Source organism: Felis catus, chromosome C1 (assembly GCF_018350175.1).
Source record: "Felis catus isolate Fca126 chromosome C1, F.catus_Fca126_mat1.0, whole genome shotgun sequence".
NCBI lineage: Eukaryota > Metazoa > Chordata > Mammalia > Carnivora > Felidae > Felis > Felis catus.
Window position 1 is genome coordinate 21,115,313 of NC_058375.1, and position 26,067 is coordinate 21,141,379.

The 26,067-nt window shown below is 48.7% G+C and overlaps 1 protein-coding gene across 3 annotated transcripts in view; it reads right to left on the reverse strand.

Moving 5' to 3' along the window:
* Positions 1–435: 435 nt before the first annotated feature.
* Positions 436–26,067, reverse strand: part of PTAFR (platelet activating factor receptor) — a 31,113-nt gene continuing 5,481 nt past the window's right edge. The window contains exons 1-2 of one of the 3 annotated variants that reach the window (XM_006934474.5): positions 23,902–24,556; positions 436–3,680 (exon numbers count right to left, since the gene is read on the reverse strand). In XM_006934474.5, the coding sequence (XP_006934536.2) occupies positions 2,605–3,633 (1,029 nt within the window). In that variant the 5' untranslated portion in view covers positions 3,634–3,680; positions 23,902–24,556 and the 3' untranslated portion in view covers positions 436–2,604. Of the gene's footprint in view, positions 3,681–11,150; positions 11,301–23,901; positions 24,557–26,067 lie in introns of those variants that run through there. The other 2 variants (XM_045035391.1, XM_019836495.3) reach the window with 2 other exon arrangements.

The following is a 26,067-nucleotide window of genomic DNA, read 5'->3' on the forward strand; positions in this document are numbered from 1 at the left end:
CTGGGTGGCGCAGTCGGTTAAGCGTCCGACTTCAACCAGGTCACGATCTCGCGGTCCGTGAGTTCGAGCCCTGCATCAGGTTCTGGGCTGATGGCTCAGAGCCTGGAGCCTGTTTCCGATTCTGTGTCTCCCTCTCTCTGCCCCTCCCCCGTTCATGCTCTGTCTCTCTCTGTCCCAAAAATAAATAAATGTTGAAAAAAAAATTAAAAAAAAAAAGTGACTCAATTCAGGAGCGCCTGGGTGGCTCAGTCGGTTGAGCGTCTGACTCTTGATTTTGGCTCGGGTCATGATCCCAGGTCCTGGGATCGAGCCTGCTGGGCTCTGCACTGAGGGTGGAGCCCGCTTAGGATTCTCTCTCCCTCTGGGTCTGCCCCTCCCCTGTGCCCGAGCGCACTCTCTCTCTCTTAAAAAAAAAAAAATCAAAAAGCGACTCAATGCAGAGAAAACTATTTATGAAGCAAACATACAGACAGATGGTACATGGATATTGAAAAGTTGTGAGGCGGGTACACAAATGACTGAAACGCAAGAAAAACGGTGCTTTAACATCCAAGCATTTATCTCTCGGAGAGGAGTTGCAAGTCGCAGACACCCATTCGAATAGGCTTGAGCAAAATAAAAGAATGTGTCCTGACAAGGGACTCTCATGGGACCCAGAAGAAGGAATGCAGATGTTGTTGGGCCTGGAGAAGGGCCTGGCAGGCCGAGAGGCACCGGCCCCTCCTCGCTCTAGGCTTCTGGGCTCCCTCTGGTCTCCGCTTTGCTCTGTGCGTTTCCATCTTCTCTCCGTGCGGGGTCAGTTTGTCCATTATGTTCCGGCCGTCACCCACCCTCCCCCGCCCCACTTCATACCCACAGACACACGCGTGTAGACACGCACGCACACGCACTGCTCCAGACTTGTATGTCTTCAGGTAAGTGGCCCGAACTAGCACCCCTGAAGCTGACTGCCTATTCCTGGGAGAGAACCTGACTGCCCCCCCCTGGAGCCAGAAGCCCACGTCTCATCCATTCAGCTCCTATCAGAGGATCAAGGGGAACACCTTCTCAGAAAAAGGAGGCATCTGGGATGAGCAATCATCCTGACCAAGAGGTATCCGCCTCGGGATCCGTGGTTCAGAACAACCCTATGAGGTAGGAAATGTAGCTTACAGTTCCGCAGCAGGAAGTGACAGAGCCAAGACTTGAAACTGGGTCTGTGTGACACAGAGCTCGACTCTGGGGCGCTACCCACCTCATCACCATCAGTGAAGTTCAGCCCACAGCTGCCATCCCAGACCCCAGCAGGTTACCGGCCCAGTGTGAGGCATTTATCACACTCAGCCCGATAGACAGGAAATAAGGATTTCACTTTATGAGAGGACTATGGCTGGAAGGGAGGAAGACGTCTCAGGAGAATCACTGGGTTCTGGAGACCAGGGGAGGCTCTTCCAAGCCTCTGGGTCTGTGGCTGCCATATTCACGCCACAGGTGCTCAGGCTGTGAGAAGAGACTCATTTGAAACTATTCACCGAAAATCATGAGCAGGCATCTAGAGACCTTCAAGAGAAGCTGACACCTCTCTTCTGCACCCAGAATACAAAGTGCCTGCTGGCCTTTGGGACTATAGCTACTCCTCTCACCTTCTGGAAGCTAAATTAGGAGGCGGCCCCCCCCCCCTCAGAAAGCAAGGTGGTGGAGAAGACCCGACAGGCCTCTCCCACTGCGGAGGCCTCACCCGCACACAGGTACTTCTCAGCCTAAGTCCCCTTTCTCGTGGGAGCCTCTGAGCAGCACGGTGCCCTGGATGCCCCAGACTTGGCTTTGAGGGGTCTTTGCCCACCCCCAGTGGGTAGCTGCCCCACGGGAGGTACTTCATCAAGGTTCACTGTTGAGACAGACAGATGATTGTGGCTCTCGTGTCTCTCACACTCCCACAGAGCCGACCCAAGCCTGAAGTGAGGCCCGTACAGAGGAGGCGAGCTCCCCACCTTAGCCTTTGATCCATGCACGTCTTATCATCTCTGGCACCTTTCAGGATGGGTCGTTGGATGAGTTGGAAAAGGTGCCACTGTGCCACTTCCCCTAAGAAGCGTCCCAAAGACCTTGTGCCTCTGAATGAGACAAGGTGGCAGTCTCCTGGCTCCAAGTTTTTCCCAGAGATACTGCCACACGGCCAGGGGAGTACCCCCTTTCCCCAACCACCCCCCCTTCTCTGCCAGTATAGTGGTAAAAGATGTGGTTGCCAAAAAGTTCAGGTCACACTGGCTCGAGGCTGCTGCCCTGGTAGGGTGAAGAGGGTGGCTCAGAGTCTGCCCCCAAGGTCTGCCTCTGGCCCTGACTCTCCCCACAGAGCTATCAGACTCAGGTACTCAAGGTGAGGTCATCAGCCAAGGTGATTATGGCACGTGCCCAAAGGTGGCTGGCGGGGCACATTGAAATTCTGGATTTCCCAGCAGTCTGGGCCTGCCATCACCCCCACCTTGGTGAGGTAGCCTCCACACTTAAAGGGTCGCTAGTGCCCAGAGAGGAGGTGCCCAGACCACGGCAGAGACCCTTTTGTCCCCGGGGTCAGTTGATGTCCGTGGAAGATAAGCCTCTGGGCCTGGCCCCAACAATCAGGGACTAATTTTTGAGACAATTGGCAGGGTTCTGGCTGAGCGGCATGACCACTTCGGTGCCGGTCTCCGAGGTAGCCCGGGAGCACTTCCGGGTGCTGCGCATGTTGTAGAACTTCTCAGTGAGGTGCTTGCGAAACTTCTTGGTGAGGAAACAGTAGATGATGGGGTCTAAGACGCAGTTGGTGCTAAGAAGGCAGAGGGTGACCTGATGGGCATCGTTAACAGACTGGTGGAAGTCGCCCCTCCGGATGTCCAGCTCAGCCAGGGTCCAGGGCAGCTGCACGATGTGGTGGGGCACGAAGCAGATGATGAACACGGCCAAGACCGTGCAGACCATCCACAGAGCCCGGCGCTTGACTTCCGCGTTCCGCTGCAGCTGCACCGGCTGCGTGAGCAGCCTGCGGATGATGACCAGGTTGCAGAAGAGGATGAGGAAGAAGACGAGGAAGAAGCTGATCACGAGGAAGATGTGAACGACGAGGACAGGCACGCTGCCCTTCTCATAATGCTCAAAGCAGCGCGTGATGTTGCCCGAGCCGGTCTGGTTCGGCACCACGTTGGTGGAGTCCAGGACGAAGAAGTAGGAGGCGGCGGCCACGATGGCCACCCAGATAACCAGGGACACGGAGAAGCCACGCTTGCGGGTGGTGGCCTGGGCGGTCTTGATGGGCCGTGTCACCGCCTGGAAACGGTTGTACGTGATGACAGCCAGGAAGGCCACGGAGCAGTAGGTGTTGATGAAGAAGAAGCAGCCGGCCAGGTTGCACAGGAATCTGGGGAGAATCCAGTTGCCCTGGTTGTAGTAGTAGATGATCCACAGGGGCAGAGTGACCAAGAAAAGCAGGTCAGCCATGGTGAGGTTCACCATGAAGATCTTTATCTCGTTGAGTTTCTTAGAAGGGTACAGGCAGGCAAAGACCCACAGCACGTAGCTGTTGGCGATCACCCCCAGCACAAAGATGATGCTGTAAACAATCGGGAAGAGGGTGTATCGAAACTCAGAGTCCACACGAGAAGAATCGCTTGGCTCCATCACTATGTGTGTGGAAGGGACAGCTGGTCATAGAATCCTGCCCTGGGCTGGAAGATCACACAGGAATTTTGGTTAATGAAGGATCAAAAGGGAACTTTCTCATTTAATCAGTTCCAACACTCGTACTTTGCACATTTAAAAAGCTCTAAGATCGGCGGTATCTTCTAATTAATTGTCAGTATTTTTTTTTTTCTGAAGCAAATAATGGTGTGTTTTTAAAATGAACAGCATCTGAGGGGTGCCTGGTGGCTCAGTCGGTTGAGCGACCGACTTTGGCTCGGGTCATGATCTCGCGGTTGGTGAGTTCGAGCCCCGCGTCGGGCTCTGTGCCAACAGCTCCGAGCCTGGAGCCTGCTTCAGATTCTGTGTCTCCTTCTCTCTCTGTCCCTCCCCCACTCATGCTCTGTCTCTCTCTGTCTCAGAAACAAATAAACATTAAAAAAATTTTTTTAATAAATAAATTAAATAAAATAAACAGCATCTGAGATTCAATGAAATCAATGGCAATTAATGACAAGAATGGCAACAATTCGCGCTCCATTTTAAAGCATACCTTCTTATTCTTCAACTTATTTTGACTTAAAGTTTTGGATCATCTATTTCTGATGATAAACTATATGAAAATGTATATTATAAAATGTTTATTTTTCTAACAGCTTCTGAATATTTTTCTCTTGATGAAATTTGAAACACAAAATTGGGTGGTAAATGTTCTCTGTATTAAAAAATAATCTATAGGGTCGCCTGGCTGGGTCGGTCGATAAAGCATGCGACTCTTGATCTCGAGATCAGTGAGTTTGAGCCCCATGTTAGGGGTAGAGTTTCCATAAAAAATCACAATGATGGGGGCACCTAGGTGGCTCAGCAGTTAAGCATCGGGCTCTTGGTTTCAGCTCAGGTCATGATCTCACGGTTTGTGAGTTCTAGCGGAGCCCGCTTAAGATTCATTCTCTCTTTCTCTCTCTCTCTCTCCCCCTCTCTCTGCCCCTCCCACACACACTCTCTCTCTCTCTCTCAAAATAAATAACTTTTAAAAATCATAATGATAGGGGCGCCTGGGTGGCGCAGTCGGTTAAGCGTCCGACTTCAGCCAGGTCACGATCTCGCGGTCCGTGAGTTCGAGCCCCGCGTCGGGCTCTGGGCTGATGGCTCAGAGCCTGGAGCTTGTTTCCGATTCTGTGTCTCCCTCTCTCTCTGCCCCTCCCCCATTCATGCTCTGTCTCTCTCTGTCCCAAAAAGATAAATAAACGTTGAAAAAAAATTAAAAAAAAATCATAATGATAATAATAATTTATGTGTTCATACAAAATCTGGAAAGTACAGAGAATTCTATTTGGGTGACTCACAGATGAAATATTAGCCAGTCATTAGAAAGAATGAGTTACATCTAATTGTACTGGCATGGAAAGTTGTCCCTGGATAATATTAAATAAAACAAAATTTTAAAAATTGGTGTGGCCCCATTATATATATGTATATGACAGCTAGGAAATGTTCTAGAAGGATATACCTTTAGGAGTTGACAGTGGTTAAATAACCTTTGGGAAGATGAGATGGGCTTGGTGCAAAGTTTATTTTATGCTTCTTCTGTTTGAACTTTTTAGGAGCATTTATTGCTATAGTAATTTTAAAAAACGTTTAATGAAAAAGAAAACTGGGGGAGCCTGGGTGACTCAGTTGGTTACGCATCCAAATTTGGCTCAGGTCATGATCTCACGGTTCGTGAGTTCAAGCCCACATTGGGCTCTGTTCTGACAGCTCAGAGCCTGGAGCCTGCCTTGGATTCTGTGTCTCCCTCTCTGTCTGCCCCTCCCCTGCTTGTGCTCTGTCTCTGTCTCTCAAAAATAAATAAACGTTGAAAAAAAGAATTTGTTTTTTAAAGAAAACTATAGGAGTGCCTGGCTAGCCCAGTCAGTGGAGCATGCAACTCTTGATCTCAGGGCTGTAAGTTTGAGTCCCATGTTGGATGCAGAGAATGCATAAAAATAAAATCTTAAAAAAAAAAAAAAAGATAAATATATAGTGGAGAAACCCAGTAGACAATACTTCAATGAAATGATTAAGATTAACTCATCCTTAGTAAGACACACCAACATCAGGTACCCTTGATGTGATAAAAGATATAACATCATTTCTGTGGTTTTCTTGTCAAAACTGCGTAATCTCAACCTAGTCATGAGAAAACTACAGACAGACACCAATTGTGACACATTGTATAAAATGATCAGAAGGGTGAAGGTCATGAGAGATAAGGAAAGACTATGGAGCTGCCATAGGACAGAGGATACTAAGGAGACATATGATAACTAAGGACACTGTGGGATCGTGTATTGTATCCAAGAACAGAAAAAGATCATTAGTGGAAAAACTGGTGTGACTCAAATAAGATCTGTAATTTAGTTAATATCATATCATTGCTCATTTCCTGGTTTTGATCATTGTATCATGGTTTTATAAATTGTTAACATTAGGGAATGTTGAGCAAAGGGCACACATGCATTCTTTGTACTATTTTGCAGCTTTTTTGAAGGCCTAAAATTATTTCAAAACAAAAAGTCTTTTTTTTTTTTTTTGATGTTTAATTTATCTTAGAGAGAGCGAAAGACAGAGCATGAGCGGGGGAGGGGCAGAAGGAAAGAGAGACACAGAATCTGAAGCAGGCTCCAGGCTCTGAGCTGTCAGCACAGAGCCCGATGCGGGACTTGAACCCACGAACCGTGAGATCGTGACCTGAGCCGAAGTTGGACGCTGAACCGACTGAGCCACCCAGGCGCCCCAAAACACAAAGCCTTTAAAAGTAGAAGGTTTGGGGTGCCTGGGTGGCTCAGTCGGTTAAGCGTCCGACTCTTGATTTTGGCTCAGGTCATGATCTCACAGTGGGTGAGATCGAGCCCCAAGTCGGGCTGAGTGCTAGATGTGTAGCCTGCTTGGGATTCTCTCTCTCCCCCTCTCCCTCTGCCCCTCCTCCACTTGCATGTGCATGCTGTCTCTCTCTCAAACAAACAAAGAAAACAAAAACAAAAAAAAACCAAAAAACAAAAGAAGGAAGATTAAACTAAGCATAATCCCACTACCCAAAGTCTGGTCTGTTTCCAACACCCTCTTCGCCACCATCCACTCTCCATCACAACTAGTTGCTACCTCCTCTCTTGCTTCTCCCACGGTGTTGCCACATGAGTCCGGAAGTCTCTCTGATATTTGTGTTGCAACTGTGGGTGGAATGGAGACTGCAGGGGTGAGGGATGGAGGAGGGGGTTAAGCAAGGCCCAAGGCTCATCATCCATCAGAGAACAGTGAGGAGAGCACAAAATTGGGAGTAAGACATTCCCTCGGAGCCAGACACCCTGCTAGGCGTCTGCATGCACTGCCTCGCTTGAGTCTCAAAAAAGTCCTTTGAGATAGGAAGTAAAATTCCCATTTTACAGCATAGGAAACAGTATAGGGTGCTTATGGGACTTGTTCAAGGTCACACAGCTGTCAAGGGATAGAGCCAGGATCCAGCTCTGTGCTCCTTTGTTCATTCACCCATTCCTCCACCAAATACTGCTGCGCACTAACTGCACCTCGGGCCCGCAGCTAAGCACAGGGGAGGCCGGGTGAATGTGGCTGAACTGCACTCAGAGAACTAAGAGTCTCATGGGGGAGATGGACAAAAGCCGCGTAAACAAACATAGTTGCCAGACAAAGAAAATGGGGTGCTGTTATGGAATACGGATATACTTAGAAAAGAGGTGATGTTTCCTTTAAGACCAGAACGAGGAAGAGTGTTTCAGGCAGAGGGATCTGCATCAGTCCAGGACTGAGGCAGGAAAGAGCCGAGTAGGTTATAGGAACTGAAAAGAGGGGCACGTGATGGCCCAAACCCTGATCTCTAGCTGCCACTCTCCATCCTTATCTCCTGCCATCTTCCCACCAGGCTCCAGTCAAACGGGACTTCCCTGGTGGGTCTTCAAACGTGCTCAGACCTTTCCTACGTCAGCCTGCAAGCATACAGCCATGCCGATGCCTTGAACCCTCTTCCCTAACCATGCACCACCTCCGCCTGGCCATTCTAGCTCATGCTTCAGACCCTAACTGAATTTCACTTCTTCAGAGGGGTCTTCACGGGGCCGAGTCCGGTCCTGCCTCAGAGCTCCCTGTACTTCTTTGTAAATCCTAGAGCCGTTGTGATCACTTCGTGTTTGTGTGATTCATAACACTCTCCCATCTGACCTTGAGCACCAGGAGAACAAGGAACTTGTCTGTCTATTCAGCACTATTCCCAGCAGCATGAACCAACAAATAAAAGAATGGGCGATAAGGCTAGTTGATTACAACCATCTCTTTGGGAGCTCTGGAGCAGTGGAAACACTTGAAGAAGAAGCTTGAAAGATACTTATAGGCGAGTTTAAAGAAACAACTAGCGGGGCGCCTGGGTGGCTCAGTCGGTTAAGCGTCCGACTTCAGCTCAGGTCACGATCTCTCGGTCAGTGAGTTCGAGCCCTGCGTTGGGCTCTGGGCTGATGGCTCGGAGCCTGGAGCCTGCTTCCAATTCTGTGTCTCCCTCTCTCTCTGCCCCTCCCCCATTCATGCTCTGTCTCTCTCTGTCTCAAAAATAAATAAACGTTAAAAAAAAATTTAAAAAAAATAAACGTTAAAAAAAATTTAAAAAAAAAAAAGAAAGAAAGAAACAACTAGCTCTAAAAGCAGAAACAGACCCATACATAGAGAGAACAAGCCATGATTGCCAGTGGGGTGGGGGTGGAGGGATGGGCAAAATAGGTGAAGGGGAGTGGGGGAATGCAGGCTTCCAGCTACGGAATGAACAAGTCACAGGAATAAAAGCTACAGTATAGGGAATATAGTCAATGGTACTTTAATAGTGTTGTATGGTGACTGATGGTAGCTACCCTTGTGGTGAGCATAGCATAACCTTAGACAGTTGTCAAGTCACTGTGTTGGATGCCCCAAACTAGTGGAACATTGTGTATCAACTATACTTCAATTTAAAAAAGAAAAAAAGAGGGGCGCCTGGGTGGCTCAGTCAGTTGAATGTCCACCTTCAGCTCAGGTCGTGATTTCACGGTTCGTGAGTTCAAGCCCGGCATCGATCAGGCTCTGTGCTGACAGCTCGGAGCCTAGAGCCTGCTTCAGATTCTGTGTCTCCCTCTCTTTCTCTGCCCCTCCCCTGCTTGTGCTCTGTCTCTGTAAATAGATGATAGATGTTAGATAGATAGATGGATAGATAGATGAAATATCCCCTTGGGGGCACCTGGGTGGCTCACTCTTCAGCTCAGGTCATGATCTTACGGTTTGTAAGTTCAAGCCCCGCATTGGGCTCTACACTGACAGCTCGAGGCCTGCTTGGGATTCTCTGTCTCCCTCTCTTTCTGCCCCTTCCCTGCTGGTGCGCACACACTTGTGCATGCGTGCTCTCTCTCTCAAAATAAATAAATAAACTTTAAAATAAATAAATAAATAAATAATGGGACACCTGGGTGGCTCCGTTGGTTAAGCGTCCGGCTTCAGCTCAGGTCATGATCTCGCGGTTCGTGAGTTCGAGCCCCACGTCAGTCTCTGTGCTGACAGCTCAGAGCCTGGAGCCTGCTTCAGATTCTGTCTCCCTCTCTCTCTCTCTCTCTCTCTCTCTCTCTCTGCCCTTTCCCCACTTATGCTCTGTCTCTCTGTCAAAAATAAATAAACATTAAAAAAATTTAAGAAAAAAAAAGAATCAAAGGCCAAAACAAATCAATACACTGCCGTGTAACAGATTACAGAAAGTTCATTGATATGATTCGGGGCTTCCACATTGCAACGAACTTTTAAGAAACTACCATTTGTGGAGCTTTGATGTAGTATCAAGATATCATCAATTATCTGAAAAAGACATCAAAAGATCCCTCCCTGTACAAACACATATCTGTGCAAGGGCAGATTTTCTTACACATACCACGCTGGACTGAATGCAGAAGCAGACAGGACAATCCAGCTGTCTTCTAGTAAATGCATGCTTAAAGAGATTTGCAAAGAAATTTAAATCAAGGCTACTTTAAATTATTTATGTTTTGGGGCGCCTGGGTGGCGCAGTCGGTTAAGCGTCCGACTTCAGCCAGGTCACGATCTCGCGGTCCGTGAGTTCGAGCCCCGCGTCGGGCTCTGGGCTGATGGCTCGGAGCCTGGAGCCTGTTTCCGATTCTGTGTCTCCCTCTCTCTCTGCCCCTCCCCCGTTCATGCTCTGTCTCTCTCTGTCCCAAAAATAAATAAACGTTGAAAAAAAAAAATTTTTTTTTAATTATTTATGTTTTGAAATTGTTGCTACTTTTTGCTACAAATGTTATTTGTGCTAACATGGAATGAGTTCATTATTGGCTTTTATACCTAAAAACAAAAACTTTTCCAATGTCTTAGTTTTAATTTTGAATATGGGAAATATTGATGGATACGGCCCATGTAAACAAAAGCTCTCTGGGGCCCTCAATAATTTTTAAAGATAGAAAGAGATCCTGAGACTGGAAGATTTTACATTTTTTTAAATGTTTTAATTATTTTTGAGAGAGAGAGAGAGAGAGACAGAACGTGAATGGGGGAGGGGCAGAGAGAGAGGGAGACACAGAATCCGAAGTAGGCTTCAGGCTCTGAGCTGTCAGCACAGAGCCTGACACAGGGCTTGAACTCAGGAACTGCAAGATTGTGACCTGAGCTGAAGTAGGATGCTTAACCATCTGAGCCACCCAGGTGCCCTGAGACCAGAAGATTTTTAAATCGCTGCTCCACAAGACAAAGAAAGAAAGAGAAAGACACAAGCTGGTGGTTACTATGGGGAAGGGGGGTTGGGGATTACAGAGTGCACCTATTGTGATGAGCACCAAGTAATGTAGACTTGTTGAGTCTCTGTATTGTACGCCTGAAACTCACATAACACTGGATGTTAACTATACGAGAATTAAAATTTTAGACTTGAATTAAAAACAATCACTGCTCTACAATCTCAGCCCACACTCCCCTCCCTCCCCCACCACCTTTCCTTTGAGCCCAAGATGCCCATCCATCTGAGACTGGCCTTGTTTCTTTCCCCTGCTGGACCTTCATGTCTTGGGGCACCCTGTTCCTGGGCCCTCAGAAAGGCGAGGAGGCAGCCCCACGGCTGAGCAATGCGTGTGCTCGCTCTGGGTCTTTGAGGAAGTCATGTCCCTACTCACCCCCACCATCTACCCCACTCATAAGTAAGTCCTTTTCTCTTCTTGGGTTTAGGCTCCAGCTGAGTGGGGTGGGGGCAACTCTCCACTGGAAACTGTCTTTCTGCAGCCAAAGAATCCAATCCAGGATATCACCTCAGGCCCAGTCCCCTGTGCCACGCCTGCCCAGGCCTGTTGAGAAAGTCTTCCCACCAGGACCAGGACTGGGGTAAGGCTTGCGAGGCACTCACATTGAGTGCAGATCTTAAGCAGACGCTGAAAACCTCACTGATCAAGATAAATAATGTTTAATGCAATATCTTTTGAAAACTCAAAATCAGTATTACGGAGTGTTCCTTTTACCTCCGGTTCTGATATGGCTCTGCCTGGCACAGTTCTGATCTTGTGTCTTCATTGAAAATTTTGGTGTTTTGATGGGGCCCCTGGATGGCTCAGTCGGTTGAACGTCTGACTTCGGCTCAGGGCATGAGCTCACAGTCCGTGAGTTCAAGCCCTGCGTCAGGCTCTGTGCTGACAGCTCGGAGCCTGGAGCCTGCTTTGGATTCTGTGTCACCCTCTCTCTCTGCTCCTCCCCTGCTCATGCTCTGTCTCTCTCTGTCTCAGAAATAAATAAAAACATTAAAAACTTAATAAAAAAAAAGAAAGAAAATTTTGGTATTTTGTTCATCACAAAATTTTTTTCATTCATTGATTTTTTTAAAGATTTTCTCACCATGTGAATGGAACACACACACAGGTTAGCCCAACTCACCCATTCAGTCACTCACTCATGTAGTCACTGGGCAAAGCACTCACTGGCTCCAGGCCCTGGTCAGAGTGCTGAGGCCTCAGAGAACAGACCCAGTCTCCACCCTTAAGTGGCTCACAGGTCGTGTTGCAAAAGAGAGATTCAGAAGTAAAGTGAGGAGTGTTAGAATGGTGGAGGTTCCAGAAGTTGGGGTAATTCCGAAATGGTGCCCGTACCCAGACTTGAGGGTCAGGAGTGACCCCCTCCCTATGCTGAAGGACAAGAAGGAGTTAGCCCGACGAGGAGCCCCAGGCAGAGGGACAGCGTGTGCAGAGGCCCAGAAAATTAGCAGAGGATGGATCTTGTTCTCAGGGAACTTGAGATGCTTGGTTTATTTAGTTAAAGCTTAAAGGGGTGGGGGGGCTGGTGAGGAGAGAGGGGCCTACAAAGTAAGTACCAGTCAACTTAAGAAGGATCTTAACGGGCACCGTCAGTTAAGCATCTGACTCTTGATTTAGGCTCAGATCATGATCTGAGGGTCATGAGATAGAACCCCAAGTCTGGCTCTCCACTGGGCATGGAGCCTGCTTGGGATTCTCTCTCTCTCTCTGTCTCTCTCTGAATCTCTCTCTCTCTCTCTCTCTCTGCCCCGACCCATCCCACCCCACCCCCTCTAAAAAGAAAAAAGATAAGAAGCTTAGTTGAGCAACTAAATGCTGTGGGAAACTTATTTGTATCCTATAAAAAGGGGCTCCTGGGTGGCTCAGTCGGTTATGCGTCCAACTTCGGCCCAGGTCATAATCTCACAGCTCGTGAGTTCGAGCCCCGCATTGGGCTCTGTGCTGACAGCTCAGAGCCTGGAGCCTGCTTCTAGTTCTGTAACACCCTCTTCCTGCCCCTCTGCCACTCGCTCTCTGTCTCTCTCTCAAAAATAAACATTCAAAAAAATAAAAAAACAAAGTAACTGTAAAAAATATCTCTTAGACAATTGGAAGAACTCAAGCACAGACTAAGTATCAGATGGAATTCAGCAATTAATGGTAATTTTATTAGGTGTGATAATGATATTATGGTTCTATATTTTTAATCCCTTATTAGGTATACATAGTGAAGTATTTATAGGTAGAATTATATAGGATCTCAATGTTGCATTAAAATATTCCAGGAAAAACATTCCTGCATGCTAATCTCCATTTCGCAGTTACCTTCCCTGGAACCCAATCTGTAACAAGATGTAATCAGGTCTGTCTGGCCCGAGAGGCTCCCCAGTCCACATGGCCCCTATAGGAGGCCCAGCAGAGGCCTCTTCCTTCTAGATATAGGGCCAGAATCAGGGTGTGTGTGGAGGGATGGGGGGTGGGTCTTGGGCTGAACTCCTGTCTCTGCCTAAAGCTTTGCCCCCGGTGACTCCAGTACCCATCACCCTGGCTCTTCCTACTTCTGCTGCCTTCTCAGATCCTGTGACTCCTACTGTCTTAGCCTTCATCCCAAACTTAGGACCCAGCTGTCCCTTTGAAGCAATGGAACCCTTTGACATCACCCAAAATGTAACTGCTGAGTCTTTTCTGGGTCTTGGGGGCTCAGACCTCTGTGCTTTTATTCACGCTTCCCTCACTCTCGGCTGCCTACTAATCACTCTTTAAGACTGCTCTGGGAGCGCCTGGGTGGCTCAGTCTGGCTTCGGCTCAGGTCATGATCTCATGGCTCGTGAGTTCGAGCCCCGCGTCGGGCTCTGTGCTGACAGCTCAGAGCCTGGAGCCTGTTTCGGATTCTGTGTCTCCCTCTCTCTGACCCTCCCCCATTCATGCTCTGTCTCTCTCTGTCTCAAAATTAAATAAACGTTAAAAAAAAAAAAAAAAAAGACTGCTCTGGGACTGCCTGGGTGGCTCAGTCTGGCTTCGGCTCAGGTCATGATCTCATGGCTCGTGAGTTCGAGCCCCGCGTCGGGCTCTGTGCTGACAGCTCAGAGCCTGGAGCCTGTTTCGGATTCTGTGTCTCCCTCTCTCTGACCCTCCCCCGTTCATGCTCTGTCTCTCTCTGTCTCAAAAATAAATAAACGTTAAAAAAAAAAAAAAAAAAGACTGCTCTGGGAGCGCCTGGGTGGCTCAGTCTGGCTTCGGCTCAGGTCATGATCTCATGGCTCGTGAGTTCGAACCCCACATCGGGCTCACTGCTGTCAGTGTGGAGCCGGCTTCAGATCCTCTGTCCCCTCCCCTGGTCTCTCTCTCTCTGTCAAAAATAAATAAACATTTTAAAAAAAGAAGAAGAAGAAGACTGCCCTGACCCCGTTTCCTCCAGCTAGTTTCTCCTAAGCCTCCCTGCCTCTTTCGTGCCCTGCTTTCTGCCCCTAGACCTGGTTAAGTGCTCGTCCTCTGAGTTCTCATCGCTCACAGCTTCTTATATCATCAAAATTGCCTGTTTGTCTTCCTGCCACACTAAACAGTAGAAAATGTCCATTCATTCACCCAACAGTTACTGATATCCTGTTGGGTGCTGGGCACTTTGTTGGGGATACTGCAGGAATAAAACAGGCAAGCCCCCTGCTCTCGAAGAGTTTACTCTCTAGTCAGGTAAAACAGACAAAAACAAGGAGAGAGATAAAAGCACACAATAATTTCAAATTGTGATGAGTTCAATAAAAGAAATAAAAAGTGACATGATGAAGATTGGGTAAGGGGCTGCTTTAAATAGAGTGACCAGGGAAGGCTTCTCAGAGGAGGTGACCTATAAACAAAACCAGAGGAAGATTTACCAAGAGGCCAATGAAGTGTAAATTTCAAGGCCCCTCCCTAGGTCTTGTATCTAACTGTGTATTTGCAATTTGGTAGCTTTTCTTCAAGAGGGCCTCCCAAATTGTATAGCCTTTAGGGTCCTGCAAAAACCCAGATCTTCCCCTGGCTGAAATCCAAAAAATGAGAGGGAACAAGTCAAGAGAAAATCTAGAAGAGTATTCTAGGCAAAGTATATCATGTGCAAAGGGCCTGCAGCAGGAGTAAGTTCATCATATTCCAAGATAGAAATAAAGGTGTCATGTTCAAGGAACTGAAAAGTCAGTGTGGACCTAGGGGAGCGAGAAGTGGGAGGATCTGGATGAGATCAGAGGGCAACAGACCCAAATGGTTCCTAAGCGGTGGTAAGCAGTTTGCATTGTATTTGATGAGCACTGGAGGGCCCCTGGAGTATGTTAAGCAGGTGAGTAACATGATCTGAGTCCCCGACTGCAAGACAGAGAATAGATGATAGGGGACAAAGTGGAAGCAGAGAGACCATTTGGGAGGCAAGAGACGGCAGTGATGTGGACCACAAAGGGTGTTTCTTATTCCTCTCTCCATCTCCAGCGCCAACACAAACTGGGTCAGAGCTGGGGCTGGTAAACATTTGTTGAGTGAACAAATACCTAGCAACCAACAATTTTGACCTCTTTGCGAGAGCTGCAAGAGGACTGACTCGAGAAGGTGGTCGAGGCCTGATCTGTCCCCTGACAGAAGAGTACCAGTAGAGGCGCGTGGGTGGCTTAGTCGGTTAACCATCCGACTCTTGATTTTGGCTTAGGTCACGACCTTGTGGTTTGTGAGATCAAGCCCTGCGTTGGGTTCTGTGCTGACAGTGCGGAGCCGGCTTGGGACTCTCTCTCCCTCTCTCTGTCCCTTCCCCACTTGTGCTCTCTCCCCCTCTCAAAATAAATAAATAAACTTAAGAAAAGAAAAGAAAAGAAAAGAAAAGAAAAGAAAAGAAAAGAAAAGAAAAAAGAAAAGAAAAGAAGGGTCCCAGTAGCTGCCCGCTCCCCAGAGCAGCCTCCACACAGGGCTACAACCTTCCTACCTCAAATTGTGGTCCTTGGACCAGTAGCATCAGCATCACACATGAGTTTGTTACAAATACAGAATCTCACACTCCACCCCAGACCTGCTGTGTCAGAATCTGTATTTTAACAAGATTCCCAGGGGATTCGTGTGTACCCTGAAGTTGGAGACGTGCTGTGCTTCAACACGCTTCCAGCCACATACTCGACTAATCTATCACCTTCCATGGGTCCCCAGTGCCCAGGACCGAGTCCAGGCTCCTTTCCCACTTTACCTCCCACCAGTATTTTTTTACGACTTGCCCTGTATTCTAGCCACACTGAACGCTTTGCTGCTTCTCTAAAAACTCCATTTCTTCTCAGACCTCGGTGCCTTTGCACATGCTGTTGGGCCCCTGTTGAGAGTATCTTTTGCCTATTGGTTTACCTAGCAGAATCTTGCTTATCTTTTAAGACCCAAAGAGTGCTTCCTCTAAGACACCCTCCCTGACTGCCCCGGGCAGAATAAGTAGGCTTCTTCTCCAGGTCACCATGGTCCTGGGCAATGTTCCTTAGTACAGCACCTGGCACAATGGGTTGTTACATATTAATTTCTATGGCCATTTCCTCATCAGTCTGGACCTTCTGGAGGGCAAGGACTAGGTCTTTTTCATCTCTTTATTTTCAATGTCAGACACCGGGGACTGAATGAATGAATGGCCACGCCCCTGATGATTATACAGAGGAAACCGGCAGGAAGGAAATGTGTCCAGTCTCTCTGGGGAAGGCATCGTAGGATGGGGAGAACAACCCCTTTCTAGAGTCAGAAAGACCTGGGTTCTATACGTGCTCTGCCATTTGCGTGCTGTGTGACCTTGGGCAAGTGACTTCACCTCTCTGAGCCTCAGTTTCTTCAACTGCAAAATTTTGGAATTTTAACAATGGTTCCAAAACTGAGCATGCAAAGTGGTCACAATGACCAGCAGGCCCCCCTCTCCCCATTGGCTCAGCCGCATGAAGCCAGGGAAGGGGACTACGGTCACCACTGTCCCAGGGGCTCTAACCCACATACTGGCTTTCCTGTCTCCTCTAGACAGGTCCTTAGGCTAATGCCAACAAAGCTTTCAACAGGTCAGGAAGGGAAGGAGCATTTAGAGGGAAAGAAGGCTGCAGGTCAGACCAATCAATTTTACACGCAGGCACAGCTCCCTGATGGCTGAAGTCTGGCAGCAGCCGAGGCCCAGCTCTCAGCTGGGGGTAGGCGAGGGGAGCCATAAATACTCATGGAGACAGAAGAATTCTGCCATCTGAATCTCCCACCCTCTACCTTACAGAGCATTCAGCCCCAACACCCTACCATTCCCCTTCTGTCTGGGAACATCATCAGCCCCCCGGGAACCTGGAGAAAGGACTCCCATCCTCAGCTGAACAAACAGAGGGGAGGGACCACCCAGATCTGGGCAGAAGAAAGTATGTGCTAGTTACTTCCCCCATAACTGGGCTGGGAAGCTGGGTTTACCAGCCAGACTGGCTCCTAACATTTTGGGGTCATTTGGGGTCAAAAGTACAAAAGTCTAAATATTTATAAGCTATAAATCACTCATATCCAAGTTCACGCACATCTCATGCATCAGCAGCTCCTCACAGCACTGCAAGCCTGGGGGAAGTGGGGTGTGGGAGGCACACAGGCTCCAAGTGGGCATTTACACATGAATCCAAAAACTCCTTGCCTTGTGGGGAGGGCCTGACAGGAGAGGATCTGCAGTCGGCCTGCCCTGCATCGACTTGGGCTCAGGTCATGATCTCGCGGTTTGTGAGTTCGAGCCCCGCATCGGGCTCTGTGCTGACAGCTCAGAGCCTGGAGCCTGCTTCCGATTCTGTGTCTCCCCCTGCTCTCTGCAACCCGCCCCCCCCCTCCGCCCGCTCGCGCTCTGTGTCTCTCTGTCTCTCAATAATAAATAAACATTAAAAAAAATTTAACAAAAGAAAGCAAATAAACGTTAAAAATATATATATTAAATGCAAAACTCCTAGAAGAAAACGTAAGGAGAAATCTTCATAACACTGGAATGAGCACCAATTACTTGCATATGGCACCAGGACCACAAGAAACAAAAGCAAAAATAGACACATGGGGCTACATCAAACTTTCAAAATGTCTATAGCAAAGGAAACAGTCAACAAAGAAAAAGGCAGCCTACAGAATGGGAGGAAATATTTGCAAACCTTACATTGGATAAGGGGTTAATGTTCAGAATATAGAAAGAACTCTTACAACTCAATAACAACAACAAAATAATAATAACTGATTTTAAAATGGAGCCAAGGACTTCAGTAGAGTTTCTCCAAATATGCAAACGGCAAACAGGCACATGAAAATACGCTCAACGCCACTAATCATCAGGGAAACGCAAACGAGAACCTCAACGACATTATCACCTCACACTTGGCAGATGGCCACTATCAAAACGGCAGAAAATGACAAGTGTTAGTAAGGATTTGGAGGCATTGGAATGCTTGCGTACTGTTGGTGGGAATATAGAATGATACAACCGCTATGGAAAACAGTACAAGTTTCCTCAGAAAATTAAAAATAGAACTACCATATGACTCAGAAATCTCACTTGGGTATACTTCCAAAAGAACTGAAAACAAGATCTTGGGCTCAGTCAGGTGTCCAACACTTGATTTCAGCTCAGGTTGTGATCTTACGGTTGTGAGATCGAGCCCCACGTTGTGAGCCTGCTTAAGATTCTCTCTCTCTCTCTCTCTCTCTCTCTCTCTCTGTCCCTCTCCCCCAAGCTCTCACTCTTTCTCTCAAAAATAAAAAACAAAGGGGCGCCTGGGTGGCTCAGTCTGTTAAGCGTCCAACTTTGGCTCAGGTCATGATCTCGTGGTTTGTGAGTTTGAGCCCCACATTGGGCTCTCCACTGACAGCTCAGAGCCTGGAACCTGCTTTGGATACTGTGTCTCCGGCTCTCTCTGCCCCTTCCCTGCTCATACTCTGTCTGTCTGTCTCTCTCTCTCAAAAACAAATAAACATTAAAAAATTTTTTAATAAAAAATAAAATTAAAAACAAAATTAAAACAAACACTTAAAAAAAAGAAAAGAAGAAAACAAGATCTTGAAGAAATATTTGCACACCCACGTTCATAGCAGTACTACTCACAATACCAACAGGCGGAAGCCACCCGAATGTTCATCGACAGATGAATGGGTAAACAAAATGTAGTCTGTATGTACAATGTACTACTATGCAGCCTAAATCCTAAAGCGCCTGAGTGTCAGTTGGTTAAGCGTCCGACTTTGGCTCAGGTCATGATCCCATGATTCATGGGTTCAAGCCCCGTGTCAGGCTCTGTGCTGACGGCTCAGAAACTGGAGGCTGCTTTGGATTCTGTGTCCCCCCCCCTCCGCCTCTCCCCCACTGACTCTCTCTCTCCCTCAAAAATAAAAAATTAAAAAAAAAATTTAAATGGCAGATACTGAATGATTCCACTTATATGTAGTATCTAAAGTAATCAAACTCATAGGAACGGAAAACAGAATGGTGGTTGCCAGGGACTGAGGGAAGGAGAAACAGGGAACTGTTTTTCAATGGGTGTAGAGTTTCAGTCCGGCAAGATAGAAAAGTTCTAGAGACCTGTTGTACAGTAATGTACATATAGTTAATAACATTGTAATGTGTACTCAAAAATTATTAAGAAGGGAAGTTTATGTTATGTGTTTTTTACCACAATAAAAAAAAATTTTTTTAATGGGCCCAAGCAATGGCAGATTTGAAAGTACATTGTATATTCTTAACTTGGAATCATAGGGCCCAGCTTTATGACCTACTGCTGTATAACTTTGGCAAAACTGTTGACCATCTCTGGGCCTCATCTGTGGAATGGGACAATAACATATCTGCCTTATGGAGCTGTTGTAAGCATCCAGTGGGATAAAGGATACAAAGTGTTTGGAAAGAACAGTGATTAAGACTACAGACTCTGGGGGCGCCTGGGTGGCTCAGTCGGTTAAGCGTCCGACTTCGGCTCAGGTCATGATCTCACGGTCTGTGAGTTCGAGCCCCGCGTCAGGCTCTGTGCCGACAGCTCAGAGCCTGGAGCCTGTTTCCGATTCTGTGTCTCCCTCTCTCTCTGCCTCTCCCCTGTTCATGCTCTGTCTCTCTCTGTCTCAAAAATAAATAAACGTTAAAAAAAAATTAAAAAAAGACTACAGACTCTGATCAGACAATCCTGGGTTCGAATTCTGCCTGTGTCTTGTCTCAGCTTGTGACCACCGTCAAGCACATCACCCTCTGAGCCTCAGGTCCTTCCCCTGTAAATGGAGCTGACGATATTCCAAGCACATATCTTCCCAGAGTGGTGTGACTATTCAGTGAATAATATGTGTAACGTGCTTGGCACCATTCACGGTATTCACCGTCAACGGCTTTTCTGTTGTGACTGGGAGCCAGTCACATCTCGTTAAGGCAGCTGGTGGCAGTTGGCAAAATGCTGTCAGCTGATTCTTACTCAAGATAATTAATTGAACCTCCAATGGGCCTCTCGTTACTCATCTGTCAAAATAAAAATAAGAAGTAGCAGAAGAAGAATGCCCAGTTCATAGTGTTGTTATAAGGATTAAATAGAAAATACCCGATTCATGATAAAAGCTCAAGGAATGTTGGCTCTTGTCAGTCTTACTTCTCGACCCGCTCCCTCCCCCCTCCCCGCAGAGGTAGAGGTTCCATAGAGGTTCCATGACACAACACATCAGACTGCATTATAATGGGTGTTGGTTTCTTTTTCCTTTGGGTTGGGAATTCCCTGGGTTCAAGACTTCTGACGTTTCACCAGTATGTACGGTAGGGTCTCCTCCACAGCGAACATTCAAGGAACATCTGCTACTACACACACACACACACACACACACACACACACACAGAGTCACATTTTGTCTTTTCACCTTTCACTTCCAAAACCTCACCTACCAGCCCCAATCACTACCAGCCCTTAGATTCCCTGGGGTCTCAAAACAAGATAGTTCAATCGTTTCCCTTCTGTGAGTCCTACTTTTCCCATGTAGAAACTGACAATAATACCAGCACTGACCTCACAAGATAGCCCTGAGGTTGAAGGCAGATAAACCTCTAACGAACGTGCTTGGCATAGAGTAAGTGCTCAGTAAGTTAAGTTACTTCTATTCTGACCTCCCCTGTTGCTTGACATTTGGGCCCTGGCCTGGCCATGCTGCCATACTCTCTAAAGAGTCCCCTTGTGGAGTGGTTTCACTACCATTTCTCCAAGAAGCAGAGGATTTGAAGGGGGAAGTTAAGGGAGCAAGTGTCCTGACCTCTCGTGACTTCTGCGCTGGGCTCCCCACAGTTTTTAATTCAAGGAGTCCAGCACCATGCTGGGTACGTTTATGGATGAATGAATGGAATTCTTTGTCCAGGAGAGGTGAGGGACAGGGTATAGGGCCCTAGAGGCGGGGCTGGTCTGGGTGCCAGATTTTCCCAATTTCCCTTCTCACAGAGGGCCCTTCCCTGACCCCAGGAATATATATCGTGCTGGTGAGACTCAGTCTCTGCTCAGCTGGTCTAAGACATCCCTGTGGAGTTGAGGGACCCTGAACCTGGCCTGGTTCTTTCTTTCTGACTCCCAAATGCCCAGAGGGTATATGTGAGTCCCCCTCCTTCCTCCTCGCTTCTGGGAAGTAGGCCAGGGCAGGGAGGAGGGAGTGAGATGTACTTCTGCTGTGGGCTTCCCCAGTGCTTCCGTTATACCAGGAATCCCACCAAAGGACTACACCTCCCAGCCTGGGCGCTCCTGAGTCCTGCTGGTGCCCTCGTGGGTACCCGGGGCCTGGCCCAAGGGAAAACATAGGGTACAGGGCATAGGCCTCAAGGTCACACAGATCAGGATCGTCACCGGGTCTGTTCTTTCCTAGTTGTGGTTTGGCTCTCAGGGCCTCCTCCCTTTCTTCATTTGCAAAAGGGTGATAATAAAGCCTTCCTCAGCAGGTCGTTGTAAGAACAGAATGAAGCAATCTACACAAGTGGTGATTGCTCAGTAACTGTGAGCTCCTCCCCAGCCCTCAGAAAATGCTTATTGAATGAATGAATGAATGAATGAATGAATGAATGAATGAGTGAACAAATCAGCCATGCACCAAACCAGCAGCAACCAGGGGTAGCTGAAGAGAGATCGCAGGACTTGGATCTGGACCCTGGACTCTGGCCTCAGCCACGCCTCCCACCACCTTGAGCGAGTGAGTCTCTTCCCTGCTCTGAGCCTTGTGATATGTATCTAAAAAGTGGTGGGGGCAGGGGCAACCTCAAGCATTGTTGTAAAAAGAAAGTAAGATGGTTAGGAGTGATAAAGGGTTCAGAAACAGTAAAGCACTTGATAAATTAAAATGGACTTTATGAACTATAAAGGGGCCCGCACAGATGTTTGATGTGCTTCTCCCATCAGCCAACTGAGCTTAGCACCGAAAGCAGGCCCTAAGTAAGGGTCCCCCTCCTGCAGAACTGAGGAGGTGGGGAGGGGTTGCGAATGGTAGTCTTCCCCTCATATAGTCTCTCTCTCTCTCTCTCTCTCTCTCTCTCTCTCTCTCTCTCTCTGGATCCTCTTTGGCTGAAGACACAAAGGAAGAAAGGTACACCGACCTTGCCGCTGGTTTGCTTAGCGATTCTGCTTCTGGGAACTTCTGGGCTGTACCAGACCCCCCTGCAGGTTGCTCATGCTGCAGACACATGCGACTGTAGCCAGGGCCAACTCCCCAGGCCACATCACACAACCACAGGCACACGTGCACACACAAAGATTCACCAGAGACTTCTCTCCTCTCCCACCATGCTGCCAAGGAACCCAGTGGTGACTGGTCAGAGAGGTGGCTGGGCTGCGGACCCAGCATTTGCCCTTCTGGGAATGGGCTCCATCCCTAACCCCGACACACGGCCACAGGACCAGTCAGGGAGTGTTCCCATGGCATGGCTCAGCTGGTGGCCCCTCCTGAGCCAACCCTCACGGGGCTGGGGGAGATAGGGAGTAGGAGGGGCTGCTACGGACAAAGAGGAGAACGCCCTTCTCCTCACAGGCCTAGGGTGCAGAGTTGGGAGTCTGACTATAAAAGGACAGTCAGACAGGCTCCCAGCCTTTCATCACACCCCTTCCCACCCCAATACCAATCAGGAGCAGAAACTCCATCCTGGAGGCTCATTTTGTCACTAACGCCATAGGCTATAATTCCTTGCCCAAACCCTCATTGGACAGATGGGAAAACTGAGGCCCAGAGAAGAGAAAAGACTTGCCCTAGGTGACAACAGGATCGGGGGCAGAACTGGGGCCAGATGCTGGGCCTCCGGCTGGCTGTCCTTCCTAAGTACGACATGGTACTTTACCACTCATCTATTCATTCATATTCTAAGATTATACTACTCACCAAACTCTGGGCGAAGGGTAAGGATAAGACAATAAACAAAAATTCCTCATCTGTAAGGCATGTGGAGTAAGAATTACGGTGTCGGCAGTAACACACTGGTTCATTTTTGTGCAGCATGTTACGACTGACAAAGCATTTTCCCACCCAGCCTCTTACTTTATCCTCCTCCACAAACCCAAAGGTCAGTACTTTGGACCCCAATCTACAAAGGAGGAAAGGGACGCTCCTGAGTTGCCCAAGGTCCCAATCTGTAAACAACAGCTAAAGTCAAAATCCTGGCTGCCCACCCCAGGCCCAGGGCCATTTTCTTCATGGCCGGAGCAGACTTCTTTCTTTGGCTGGGCACCTAAAGGCAGGGACATCTTTCTCTTTACACACACACACACACACACACACACATACACACGCCAAGTATCTGGAACACAGCTGCATATTCAATCAGAGCAAATTCAGAGCTGCCTGAATGCTTACAGAGAGATTCTACTGGTTCCCTCATCCTTCACAGACGAGCAAGTGTCTGGACAACAACCCCGGTTCTACCAAGCCCATCTCTGGACCTCCCGCCAGCAGAGGACAAGGGGAGACTGGCTTGTGCCCTGTCCCTACCACCTGGGACCTGTTGTGGGAAACCGGTTGTGAGCCAGGCCCTCTGTACAAATAACCTGGGTCTCTTCATCATCCCCCAGGAATGCCTAGCAGCGCGTGAGTTCCTAAATGCCCAGCCCTGTAACATGCCCTCTACGTCTCCAGACATTCCCACTGGGGAGACAGCATCATCCCCATTCGACAAGGCAGGAAAATGCAGGGAGGCAGCACCACTTGCCCAAGGTCACACAGCTAGTCAAGTAGATGGCATCCGGCTCTCTGAGACCTAGACAGCTCCCTGTCATCACCATTCTCAGCTCCCAGTGAGGTCTCTGAGGTCACTTCAGCACTGCCTTGGCCTCAGACAACCAAAGAAGGGAGCTGGATCTCCCGGCAAGTTTGGTCACGAAGAATCCTTTCTAAACACGACCAAGACTCTGGGCCCGAGGAAGATGCCGAAACACCCGTTTGCTTAGGCGCAGGCTAGGGGCAGGACCTCAGTCTCCCGAGTACATTTTCACGTGCCTCCCCCTTGCTCAGCCACAGCGGGGACCCCACCCCCCCTTACCTGTATCAGGAACCGCGGCTGCAGCAGTGGAATCTGAGCGTCTGTCTGTAGACCCAGCCTCTGTGCTATCTGGAAATTGCAGAAGTGAGGAAACAGAACACACCATTGCCAAGTCACCCCCCGGAGGAAATACTGTGACCCTGGGGCTCCTTCCAACAGATGGTATAGGAACCTCCACGCGGGGTCACTGGGCCCCGGCCACTGCTCAGAGGGTTGTCACAGAGCCAGGGGCAGGGTGGGGCATGGGCAGTGACCAGCATGCCAGGCAGCTGGGATAAGAGAGAGAAAACAGAAAGTGAGAGAGCATATTCTTAGGAGAGGGAGAAACAGCATGAGAGCGAGGAAGAGAGAAGTGAGTGACCAAGCAAACGGGAGAGGGAGAGAGGGGGACAATCAGGAAAGAAGTGAGAGATGGGAGGAGAGAGGCACACAGAGAAAGGCAGACGGATGTAAACACAGACAGAGAGCGTGAGAGGAATGAGGAGACACGAGGGCAGGAACCAAGGGAATTAAAGGAGAACGTGATGAGACAGACGGTGAGCGTGTTCCTGGTGCCCATGCGTGCACATCTGCGTGTCTGTGGATGGGTGTGAGGGAAAAAATGAAAGAAAGGCGGAGAGGGAGAGACAGCTAGAACACGAAGAGGGAGAAGGGAGGAGCTCATAAGCGCTGCCGTGGTCAGTGGCGTGACTGGGCTGGGCATCGCTGGTCACCAAGAAGCACCAAGCCCGAGGAACCCATGGGGACAGCGTGCTGAGGGGCTGTAGGAGGGAGCAGGCGCCCCAAGACCCTGAGCAGGAGTTTGGCACCGTGCCAGGTCATGGGAGTGAGTGAGGGTGAATAGGTGTGGGCAACAGACTGGGGGAACGCAGATGAGTTTGTGAATGTGAGTGCGGGCGTGCTCGTGTACCTGTGTGCGTGAGAAAGTCAGTTGGGTGGAAGCTTTGTGTGGACGTAAGTGAGAGATGAGCCAGCGCTCCCTGCCTCAGTTTCCAGTCCATTTACCCACTCATTCATTCAATCGGGAAATTACTAAGTACACCCAGGCACCAGGCACTGTAGAAGACCCTACCTACAAAAGCAAGGTGCTCACGTATCAGCCAAACCCAACACCCTCCTACTCAGGGAGGGAAGCAGGCCTAGACGGGACTAGGGTCCCAAAGCGACGCAGGTGCAAAGCAGAGCCAGCAGAGGCTCCTGCCTCGCCATTCAGGATCCAGCCTCAGCTCCGCACTGCGTGACTGGGCTAGCTTCCTCCTGCCGACTGGGACCCTGCAACTGTACCTCATCAAAGCCACAAATGCATCTCAAAGGACAAAATCGCTTTTAACGTGTGCCTCAGCCCTGAAGAACTAGAGCCAAAAGTCTGCCCCTGCCCCAGCTCCACCCCCATCACACACAGGCAGACACGTTCACACCTCTCCCATATATAAGCCTTGCACGCTCGCGTACCCTCAATGCACACTATCGTGCAGACGCCAACTTACAATCACATCCCTCCACTCCCATGTGCACTCAGACACTCAGGTGCCTAGGTCTGTCACCCCTCACTCATACCTGCCCGGTTACGTCTTTCCTCATGCCCATTCACGTACGCTTCACATTCACCCGCCACACACACTCGCCTCACATCCCAGCATGCAGTCCGGGCCTCCTGTTAGGAACTTTGAAGCGGCCCCGTTTGGCCATCCCTCCCCAGCTCCCATAGAGGCATCTTGAGTCTTGAGTGCCCTGAGACACAAGAGACCATGGTCTGCTCACTGCATTGCCAAGGCCCTAGCTCTGCTCCCCAACTCAGATCCTCTTTCCCTGAAGTGGCTTCACCTTCTCAGCCATCCTCCATCCCCCACACTCCATGAGAGACATCAGCCCGGAAGGACCTCCAGGATCAACCAGCCCCACCCCTCCCACCATCTGACCACAGACTCCAATTTGTGTCAAATTGGATTTGACTCTGGATTTGTGTCAAATCCAGAACTATTTGGCTCGGCCGCGTTTTTCAACAGTCCTTTATTCGTGTTCTTGTGATAGATGTTTCAGGACCTCTTTTGACATGATCGATAAGCAGGGTAGGTAGGCGGAGACTGTCAACATTTTATTCCTCATTTTTTCTCACACCCACATCCATTGTGTTAGCAAGTTTGGTCGGTTCTACATATAAGCCTG